Raw genomic sequence first — 11,256 nt, 5'->3', positions numbered from 1 at the left:
CAGTTTTGCCCCGAGCTTTGCAGGCAGAGAACAGTCATGTCCCTGGTGGAACATTTAGCCTGGTTTGATTCTGCCCCCAGCCTAGCCAAGACTCAGCCCATTCTTCAAGAGATGCTTTTGCTGTTCATCATGCTCCCTCATAGCTCAGACCATTTTAGTGTCTGAACTGTTAACTCAGACTTTTAGCCTGTCCTGGGTTGGCCTGAATAATTGATCAACTAGGCTTGTACATAGCATGGATCAGCCATCCCAAGTATTTGTGGGCGTTGTGGAGGCTCTGCACTGTGCCCATCCTGGTCTCGAATGTTGTAAAACCCATTGTTCTATCGTTGTGAGAATGTTTTTCCAGAGTCTCAACCATCATTCTAGGAATCTAAACTTATTCCACGTTTCCTGGGGGCCTTAGGACAGAGTTTAGATTTCACTTTAAGAACCCTCAGGAGGCTGGGTGCAGTGGCTCACGCCCGTAATCCCAACACTTTGGGAAGCCGAGGCAGGTGGATCACGTGAGGTCAGTTCAAGACCACCCTGGCCAGCATGGTGAAACCCCATCTCTAATAAAAATACAAAAGTTAGCTGGGCATGGTGGTACACACCTGTAATCCCAGGTTCTCAGGAGGCAGGAGAATCACTTGAAACTGGGAGGCAGAGTTTCCTGTGAGCGGAGATCAAGATCATGCCACTGCACTCCAGCCTCAGCGACAGAATGAGACTGTCTCAAAAAGAAACAAGAAAAAAAGAACCCTCAGGTTTTTGCCTGTAATCCCAGCACTTTGGGAGGCTGAGGTGGGTGGATTGCCTGAGGCCAGGCTTTCAAGACCAGCCTGGGCAAAATGGATAAATCCTAAAAACCCAGTTTTAGTCTCAACTAAAAATGTAAAATTTAAAGTTAGCCGAGCATGGTGGTACACAGGCCTGTAATCCCAGCTACCTGGGAGGCTTGAGGCACAAGAAGCACCTGAACCAGGGAGGCAGAGGTTACAGATCGTGCCACTTCACTGTAGCCTTGGTAACAGAATGAGACTGTCTCAAAAAAAAAAAAAAAAACAAAAACAAAAAAACAAAAAACACCTTTAGGTTTTTCAGAAACTGGGATGCAGCTCTTATCTTTCATCTCTTCATTGCTATCTCCTTAGACCTGGAGACCCGCCCCTTAATCTTCTGTGTCTGGCTTCACATAGCATTGTTCCTTATCTCCCCTGGGGCTTGGGGGCTGGCCTTTCCTTCCCCCCACAGAGGGACTTCCGCCCTCTCCTAGTCTTCCTGCCTTCATTGGCTTTTCGTAAATCTTGTGGGAGTACAAATCCAAAAATTTAGCAGCCTTTACCAACACCACAAAGACCCAGCCTTTCTGTCACATTTCACCTACAGGAGTCATCTTTAGGGTGCAACTAGTTTTTTTTTTTTCTGAGGCATTGGTGATGGAGGTAAGGGGTATCTTAAAGTTTCTTCTAAGAACTCTTGTATTTTTCCACTCTTCAAGCTCTGTGAATCCCTGAGGCCTAATAGAACCCAAAACAAACAACCTAGTGACTTTGGCCTTATTGCAAGACATTCTCAATATTCAAATCATTTATACCCAAGGGCAAGAGGATGGAAGTTTCAAGGTCAAGTCTCTCAGCCTAGCCCTCTTGCTCTAAAGCCATCCTCTCTCTTCCTTGCTGTCCTGTGTGCTTCTGGGAAGCCACTCCGTGGACCTTTTAAGTTATCTTTTTAAAATGAAGGGAGGCAGCAGGTCTAAATTTTAATGGAAGCCTTAGCTATATGCTGGAAATTTTTAATTACAGATACTTGTTCTGACTCCGAAGTGTGTTTATTTTATTTTACTTTTATTTTATTTTATTTTCGAGATGGATCTTCACTGTTGCCCAAGCTAGCGCAATCTCGGCTCACTGCAACCACTGCCTCCTGGGTTCAGGCAGCTCTACTGCCTCAGCCTCCCAAGTAGCTGGGATTACAGGCATGTGCCATGATATTTAGCTAATTTTTATATTTTCAATAGAGATGGAGTTTTGGCATGTTGGCAAGGCTGGTCATGAGCTGTCCTCAGGTGATCTACCTGCCTAAGCCTCCCAGAGTGGCAAGATTATAGGCATTAGCCACTGTGCCTGGCCTATTTGTTTTTGTTTCTTTAATTTTTTTTTTATTTTGAAGTTTTTATTTATTATGAATAAAACTGTGGTTCACACTATTTATTTGAAGATCTTGGCAGTTTCTAGAAAAAAAACAAAGGGCTTTTCCTCTCCAGACTTTGTTCCTAATAACATTTGTCATTAATTAAAATATGAAAAAAAAGACTGGGCGCAGTGGCTCACACCTGTAATCCTAGCACTTTGGGAGGCCGAGGTGAGTGGATTATCTGAGGTCAGGAGACCAGCCTGGCCATCATGGTGAAACCCCATCTTAAAAAAAATGAAAAAACAATAACTTTGCTTTCTTTTTTAAAAACAGTATTTAATTTCACCTTAGATGGGTGAAGATAGTCTGAAAGGCTGTTTGTGCATTTCTGAAAACTCCACAGGTATTTTAATAAAATGGACTTTATTCATAGTTTACAAGGGGGCAGGTTATATATCAGGCAAAACAGGGATTCTTACCTTGCTCTCCCTGGGTGGTTTTCTAGTCCTCAAGCCCTCCTGGTACTGAACAAAATTGTTGAGTATAGAGTATGTGCATTTTTTCAGTGGGGTGGGAGTGGGGGGGGCCATAATGTCCAGCTCGAGGTACTCTGCATCCCCTTTTGTGGGACAGGGGCCATCCCTGCGGGTTAGTCCTGAGGTTCGTGGTGACAGCTGTGTGGCACAGCTGGGCAGCTTATCTCTAGATGCTCCAAAAGGGGAATAAAAGTGAGAAAATATGCCAAGCAGTTGTTTCTCTGTAGGTGTTATCTGTGTGGGGTTTATTTTACCTCTGAGTTTTCTCCCATTTTGTGCTCTTTACGTTAGCTGAGGGAAGCTGTGTTGAAAGCCAGAGAATGTGGCTACATGGTGTAGCTCTGGGAAATGCTGCATTCCAGTTTTCTCCCAGCACAGGGGTTTGAAGCCCTTGACGCTCCAGAGCAGACTTGCTCAAACTTTTGAAGGGCATGTGTAATTTGAGACATTTTCTGCATCTTTCTACAGAAAGGAAAAATGTCTGCATTTGGTCGTATTTGACATGTATTACCAACACTTCTTCCTTACACCCAGGCAAGGATGTAATAATCTATCCTTTAAGACACTGTTTGGTTATATATTTCTTATTCTTACTTTATTTTTTGAGACGGTCTGGCTCTGTTGCTCAGGCTGGAGTGCAGTGGTGCAATTTCAGCTTACTCCTGGGCTTACACCATCCTCCCGCCTCAGCTACAGAATATCTGGGACTACAGGCGCATGCCACAACACAGCTAATTTTTGTGTTTTTTATAGAGACAGTGTTTTCACCTTGTTGCCCAGGCTGGTCTAGAACTCATGAACTCAAATGATCTGCCCAGTCATGGCCTACCCAAGTGCTGGTATTACAGGTGTGAGCCACTGCTAGTTGTATATTTCTTAATTTCTTCAACTATCTTCTTTCTTTCCCTTGTGTTTCTGATAGCACTAATCACTGCATTGCTTTTCTCTTCTTGTTAACCTGGCAGCCTGTAAGCATCTGCTGTGAACATGCCATCAGGATGCACGAAGCTCCGCTGGGAGCCAGTGGTCCAGGCCATTCTCACATGGTGTTTCCCTTGACGTTGTTGGAATTTGCCTGGGGGAGAGGGGTGTTTCTGTCTGTTCAAGGTACACTCAGCTCCAAGCTCTTACTTGGATGTTAATGGGACAACTCTGGATGGAATCAGCCTGGCTCCTGGCAGCTTGCTTGTAATTGCAGGCAAGGGATGAGAAATGTTTTGTAGTCCTTATTTATGACTCCCAGTGGGTCATGTTCAGCAGAGGACCATTTCTGGTCTTAATCCTCTTTTAACATCACCTTTTCTTGTTTTTGTAGGTTGCTGCAACTGTGTGCTCCAGGACTGATGGCTCTGAGGTGTGATCCTGCCCACATTTCGGCCCAGCCAGGTTCAGCCCCCCAGTAAGGAGGGCAGTTTGATAACACAAAGAAAACAGGTTAGTGAAACGGTTTTGACTGTCACTGAGTCACAACAATGTTGAATGTGGAGTCTTCCCATGCCCTCCCCACCTCCCTTTTAATCATTGTGTCCCCCCCCTCCAATTCCAGGTCCTCCTGAGGCTTTGGTGCAAAATTGTGTTGAAATTATAACTAGGCTAGGCACGGTGGCTCACGCCTATAATTTCAGCACTTGAGGAGGCCAAGGTGGGCAGATCAGTTGAGGCCAGGAGTTTGAGACCAGCCTGGCCAACAGGGCGAAACCCCATCTCTATTAAAAATACGAAAAATTAGCCAAATGTGCTGGTGCATGCCTGTAGTCCCAGCTATTAGGTAGGCTGAGGGAAGATCATCGCTGAACCTGGGAGGCAGAGGTTTCAGTGAGCTGAGATCATGCCACTGCACTACAGCCTGGGTGATAGAGTGAAACTGTCTCAAAAAAGAAAGAAAGAAAGAAATTAGAGCTATAACTTGTTAGTTCTTGATCTGATGGGCCTGAGATGTGGGATGAGAAAGGGTACCAAGGGTTTGTCTCAGGAAGCCACACTCTGGAACATCTCATTTTTTTTTTTTTCTTTTCTCTCCTTCCCCCCAAATCCAGACCATGTGTGTTAAAAACTGGAATACCAGGTTGATCTGCTTGATAATGCTGATCATATCTATGACTTGGTAACTTCATCTGGGTTTCCGGTGCTCTCTGATTCTAGTTGGAAGGGATTATATTAGAAGAGGGCCAGTGATTTTTATTTTTAATTTAATTTATTATTTTATTTTTTATTTTTTGAGATGGAGTTTTGCTCTTGTTGCCCATGCTGGAATGCAATGTTGCAGTCTCAGCTCACTACAACCTCCACCTTCCCGGTTCAAGCAGTTCTCCTGCCTCAGCCTCCCGAGTAGCTGGGATTACAGGCATGCGCCAGCACATTTGGCTGATTTTTTGTTATTTTAGTAGAGATGGGGTTTTGCCATGTTGGCCAGGCTGGTCTTGAAATCCTGACCTTAGGTGATCCACCCGCCTTGGTCTCCCGAAGTGCTGGAATTACGGGCATAAACTACTGTGCCTGGCCCTGGCTGGTTTTTATTTTTTATAGTTGGGGTCTTGCTGTGTTTCCTAGGTTGGTCTCAAATTCCTGGCCTCAAGCCATTCTCCCACCTCAGCCTTCCAAAGTGCTGAGATTACAGGTATGAGCTACTACACCTGGCCTTATTTTATAATAATAACATTATTAATTATTAATATTGGGGAGATGTCAGGGAGAAGAAATGGCACAGAGGAAAGAATGAAAAGTCTAGGATTGTAAATATCTAGAAAGAAAAAAAGTGCTTTAAAGGGTTAGAAATGATCTTTTATTCCCTGAGATTGAGTATCGGAGGGTTTAGGTTGGTTAGTTTGGGTTATTGTTCCAGAATTGTCCAGGGTGGCGGTATGGGGTACATAGGACCACCTAATACTGGCTAGCTTGCGCTGGTTAGATGATCCATGTAGAGGAGCCCACATGTTACAGTGGGTTTTTTTCTAACATAGAACAATGAGCTTCATTGTGCCTTGAAACAGCTTCTTCCCCTTCTGCCCTGCTCTGTGATACTGAAGGGAGAACTCAAATAGAAAACATAAGAACAAACTGAAGCACAATCTTGTCACAGCCCAAGGGGCTGGTTGTTGGTTGCTTCTGGAACAGATTCTCAGGGATGAGTCCAATGACTCTTTTCTTTTTTTCAAACAATGTAGCTAGGAGTTTCATTTTATTAATTATACTTTCAGATTAGAGATAAGTCTCTATTTTTTTAAAAAAAATTGCTGTTTACTTAAAGTTAAAATAGGAAAAGGAAGTAAATATAAGTGAACTTGGTGTCATCAGTGGGTAGTGTCACACTTTATCCCCAAGGAAGAAATACATTTAGCAAATGTCTTCCTGTCCAGACAAAATGGGAAACAACAAGCTTGCAAGGCTTTTCTCCTTTTAAAGTGGGATAGCTTTTGCAATTTTCAGCCCTTACACTGGTTAACTGTACTGACTTGCTAGGCTTCCTGTATTTAAGCCACTTAGGTAGTTTGCAAGAATGTGCCTTTGATATCGTGACTGAAAAGAATTCTTACTGGCAGTTTGGCTCTGTTTAGTGAATATATTTTTGTCAGTTTCCTTATTATTTCCCTCCTCTCCACTTTCTTCCCTTATTCAATGATAGAATTAGCATTTTTTTTTTTATGACTTACAATTTTGCATTTAGTCTTAAAGGTGTTTAATGTGTTCCCTAACTTGAGCAAACTCTACCACATTTTTTTCTTTTTCTTCACACACATACACACATGCATTTTGTTGTTGTTTGTTTGTTTTTGCTTTTAACATTTGTAATGGGGTCTTGTTGTTTTGCTTAAGCTGGATTTGAACTCCTGGGCTCAAGCAGTCCTTCTGCCTCGGCCACCGAAGTAGCTGGGAGTAGCCCTCTTTTCTACATGTAGTAATATGATGAAAGCAAGATGATCTTCAAACCTCATAGTATAAATTGGTGGAAAGTTTGTAACAATTACAGGAAAGCTAGATTTCTAGTCAGTTATTTGATAATTCTCTGTACATTAAAATTATGAGGGAGATATATATATATATATATATATATATTTAAAAGAATGAGGTGAATTTCAGTATTGAAGGTATCCATTTATGAATCAAGTACATAATTATGTGATCAATTACAAAAATTCTAGGGAACTGATGACTCTTTTTAGTAGTCCATTAAGAAAAAAATTGTTGTTACACACTCATGTATGCACTGTGTGTACTTGTTTTATCCCTATAGAGAAATCGCCTAAAATAAACCTTCAAAGACAGTTAAAAACAGGAAGTTTGAAGCACAGTTCTGTTTTCTTTTTCTTTTAATTTTAAAAAAATCTTTTATAAAGATGGTGTCTTGCTGTGTTGCCAGACTGGTCTCGAACTCCTAGGCTCAACTGATCCTCCCACCTTGGCCTCCAAAGTGCTGAGATTACAGTTGTGAGCAACTGTGTCCAGCCTGAAGCACAATTTTCCATAAATTTAAGGTCTGCTAGCATGGGGAAACATTATGGAAAGATGGCAGTATAGAATTTTTTTTTTTTTTTTTTTTTTGAGACGGAGTTTCACTCATGTTACCCAGGCTGGAGTGCAATGGCGCGATCTCGGCTCACCGCAACCTCCACCTCCCGGGTTCAGGCAATTCTCCTGCCTCAGCCTCCTGAGTAGCTGGGATTATAGGCACGCACCACCATGCCCAGCTAATGTTTAGTATTTTTAGTAGAGACGGGGTTTCACCATGTTGACCAGGATGGTCTCGATCTCTTGACCTCGTGATCCACCTGTCTCGGCCTCCCAAAGTGCTGGGATTACAGGCTTGAGCCACCGCGCCCGGCCAAGAATTTTTTATTTATTTATTTATTTTTTAAATTTTGGCTGTAGCTTTCTTCTCTTCATAGAGAAGATGTGGGCAAAGAGGCTGGACCCATAGTCCCAAATTGTATGTTTCTGCAGGTAGTGCTTTTACCTACCAGTTGGAAAACCATTTGATTCACAGCTTCAAAATGTCTATTAAAGAAGGCACATTTTGTCTCTTTACAAGACAAGTACTGTCCCTAAGATTCTCTTTGCCCCTTTTGGTAAGAATTTAGGCAGGTACTGCGTATTTGTAGCTGCTGTGGTTCGTACCATTTCTTATATGCTAGGCCATATCCCCTAAAGTTGGAGGAGGAAGCAATGAGAAATCATATTCTTTTTTGTGTTGTTCCTACACACTCTCCTTACAGCTGAGATGATGAGCTTGATCTTCAGCTGTTGTTGTGGACTTGTAGAATTTATTAGCACACATTGTGGGATAATAGGATATTAATATCCTAATACCTATGGTAGGGCTTCAGCTATAGAATATCTTCCTAGATAAACTGAGGGAAGCAGTAGACTTCATACCTTCTGGCCAGAACTGTAGCCATATAGTTCTAGTTAAAAGGAACACACATGCACATGGCCTGAAGAAGTGAATTGTGACATATCCATGGGCCATAGTTTTCCCTTTGGTCCTTCTTTTCATGTCATCAGGTTTCTTTTGGTTCTGTCCTAAGAGTGTCTCAACTCAGCCTTTAGCAAATGCCTGAAGTGTTTTGTCTTTGGTCACTTTTAGGTAGAGGCATGAGATGGGTTAAGTGGAGCCTGAACATCCTTGCAAGGGACTGAGGCACAGTATGAAAGAAAGTTTGATGCATGGGTATACATATGAGCTTCAGAAATTAAAATACTGCAGAGTTCTTTTGGCTGTTGGGAGAATGTGTGGCAGGCAGCACTGCAGGGGTTAAGATCAGTTAAGGTTGAGAAACAGCTACAGAATGTGGTTTTGGAAGAAAGAAAGGCAGACACTGCCTCTCATTTGTGCTTCTTGCATTTTCGTGAATATAGTGGTCTAAGATTACAGCAAATAAACAATTTCAGTTTTTTCTTCACTAAGTGAAAAGATGTTCATTTTGGACCTTTGCTTCCCTTCCAGTGTCAACAAGTGCTACCAAGAGAAGAAAAGAGGTCAACACAGACTCATTTCCTACTCCATGTGGATGATAGCTACAGCAGGGGGAAATTTCATAGCCTATCAATTGGGTCAGAAAATGGAGGTAATCAGCAGTGTGGTGGTGGTAGGGGGGTTCTTCTTTCCATTTTCTAGGCTTTGTGACCTGTATATATATATATATATATATATATATATATTTTTTAAGAAACAGGCTTTTATATGTCAATTTGAAATTTGTTTATAATTCTGATGGCCGTTGGCTTCTCAAATCTCGTATAAAATTCGGGCTCCCGACCAAAGTCACTGTATTACAGCAGCGGAGTTAAAGGAACCCTGTGTTTCTCATTACTAGTTTTAGGTCTAGAACATTCCTATAGTAGTAAATGAGTCTAGGTTCTTAGGAGAGTGCTGGTAGGGTGGCAGCTTTCTGGACCTTGTAATTGTTGGCTTGGCCTTTCCCACTTCTGCCTAACCTTGATTAGGAAAGGTAAAGAAACCAGCCTCTCATGACATTGAGTCCTGTTGGTAGTGCACAGTCAGAAAAAAAAGCAAGGTTATTTAGTCCTTAGTATGCCAACACTTTGTTTAGATGAAAGCTTCCATCATTCTGGGCATGAATGTGGCTGTTAACTGGAGAAAGAGAATATTGGATGTTTTTGACCCGAATTACAATTAGAGTAGCCATGGCCAGCGCCCCTGGCAATGACAGAAGCCTAAACTTCCCCATGATCACATCAGCAATTTCCGATTTTCAGTTTTATGGCAGAGGCTTCTTAGAAGCTTAAACCCCTGTCCCAATGACGTCAAGTTCACCTGTTGGCTTGGAAGGTTCAGACCTGTCTTCCATCAACACCATGATGTCGGCGGTCATGAGTGTAGGGAAGGTCACAGAGAATGGCAGGAGCCCCCAGGGCATCAAGTCCCCCTCGAAGCCTCCAGGACCAAATCGGATTGGCAGAAGGAACCAGGTAAGTGTTCGTACCTGGTGGTGACCTCCAGTGGGTTCAATCCGTGAGACATTGGGAGATGTTTCCCAGTTTCCTATGATAAAATCTTAGAAGAATTTGGAATAAAACAGACATACCCAGAGTACTTAATCATTTTTCAAGAGCAAAATTTTCACAGCTTATGTTAGTTTCCTTTCATGGAGAAAGTTTTGTTTGCTGTGGTGCCAATGTTGGTGGAAGTGCCCTTATTTTTGGCCCCGCCATTGGATTTTAACTCAAGTGTTCTTCATGTGATGGCCATGGCAGGGAATGTGACTGATTTCTCCACTGTTATGTGGTTTGTTTCCATTCACATACCTGGGTATTTTTCAGTGTCTTCAGATTAGGTAGCAAATAAGGACTGCTTGTGCTAGGAATGTTGTTCAGCTTTCTGTCCTTGAAAAGCACCAAATTTGGCTTCAGAGAATTCCACTTAAGATGGTATTTAGTCTTGGTTTTTCATTGGATCAGGAGACCTGGGAAAGTAAATAGGTGGAATTGGAAAGGGTGAATGCTGCTGTAAAAGTTAACGTCTTCTCTGTTGTGAAATAAGATGAATCTTTAATGTATATATAAATGAGACACTTTCAAAAAGTTGTTGCTGTCTTGGCAACATATTGTTTAACAGAAGGAAGGTGGCAGAGTGAATAATTCTCATTTCATCTCTGGATCCATGTAATATGAATTGACTTCCTTGTATTTAAAATTTGGTTTAACTGATTTAATAAGACTATACTAAATCCTTGGAGAGAAGGTGGTCTTGCGTTTGTTTAGGAACCAGAGATAGATGAGAAAGCAAACCTGCTGGGCTTTTGTGAACTAATTTTCTTTTTTATAAATAATTCTACTGTGGCTGTCCTTATACACAATTCTCTGAGTATTAATATGATGGTTTTCTATAAATTCTTAGAAATAGAGCCTTAATTAAGGCTTTCAATACAACTTGCCCTCCAAGAAAAGTTGTACCAGCCCCAAACCTTGCCAGCAGTGTGTGGGAAGGTGCATTTCTCCACATCTTTCTCAAGGATGAGAACTTGCTAGAGTTCCATGATGTTTTAGGGTTGGAACATTGATTCCTTTCTCTCTCTTTTTTTCCTTTTCTCCTTGTGCCTCTCTTCCTATGGGTGCCTGAGAAAATTCTCAGCCTGTATGACTGTGGCCTGAGTCGAGAAGGAGTGCTAGCTCTGGGAAGAAAAGGTTTATTTCCACTTTCATGTGACTGTCCATTCATCCATCTCTCCATCCATCAACCCATTGGACAATATGTACCCAGTTCCTATATCCATCTAGGTACTGTATCAGGTGGCAGGCATTTGGGGAAGAATAAGACAGACGGTTGTTGTCCTCATCCTTCCGTTCTACCAGGAACAAGTGGAGTGACAGGAAGAGCTTTTCCTCACGTATCTCCAAGTTGTCCCAAGTCCAGGCTCCAGATCAGAGACCATGGGTAGGGCCCTGAAGGATGCCCACAGCATCTCCCATGTTTGCATGCTAACTGGAGGCTGCCTCTTAAGGTATTAGGAGGCAACTGTGCAGGTGGGGCAGGGTCACCTTTCATCCCCCTCCTTTCTCCTCCAGGGATCTGGTATTCTAACTTTGCTTTTGAAATGGAGGTCTGGGCCAGAGGTAGTCTAATAAATATAGTTATTAATCTAAA

The 11,256-nt window shown here is 42.3% G+C and overlaps 1 protein-coding gene across 4 annotated transcripts in view; it reads left to right on the top strand.

Annotated features, from left to right (window-relative positions):
• RREB1 (ras responsive element binding protein 1) overlaps nucleotides 1-11,256 on the top strand; it is a 150,903-nt gene that overhangs the window by 68,231 nt on the left and 71,416 nt on the right. For 3 of the 4 annotated variants that reach the window (XM_017526757.2, XM_017526758.2, XM_017526761.2), the window contains exons 2-4: nucleotides 3,970-4,088; nucleotides 8,596-8,716; nucleotides 9,369-9,581. In XM_017526757.2, coding sequence (XP_017382246.1) covers nucleotides 9,411-9,581 — 171 coding nt within the window. In that variant the 5' untranslated portion in view covers nucleotides 3,970-4,088; nucleotides 8,596-8,716; nucleotides 9,369-9,410. The remainder of the gene's footprint in view (nucleotides 1-3,969; nucleotides 4,089-8,595; nucleotides 8,717-9,368; nucleotides 9,582-11,256) is intronic. The other variant, XM_017526759.2, reaches the window with a different exon arrangement.

This window comes from Cebus imitator, unplaced genomic scaffold (assembly GCF_001604975.1).
Source record: "Cebus imitator isolate Cc_AM_T3 unplaced genomic scaffold, Cebus_imitator-1.0 Scaffold43, whole genome shotgun sequence".
Lineage (NCBI taxonomy): Eukaryota > Metazoa > Chordata > Mammalia > Primates > Cebidae > Cebus > Cebus imitator.
This window is presented reverse-complemented; position numbering and strand designations above follow the sequence as displayed.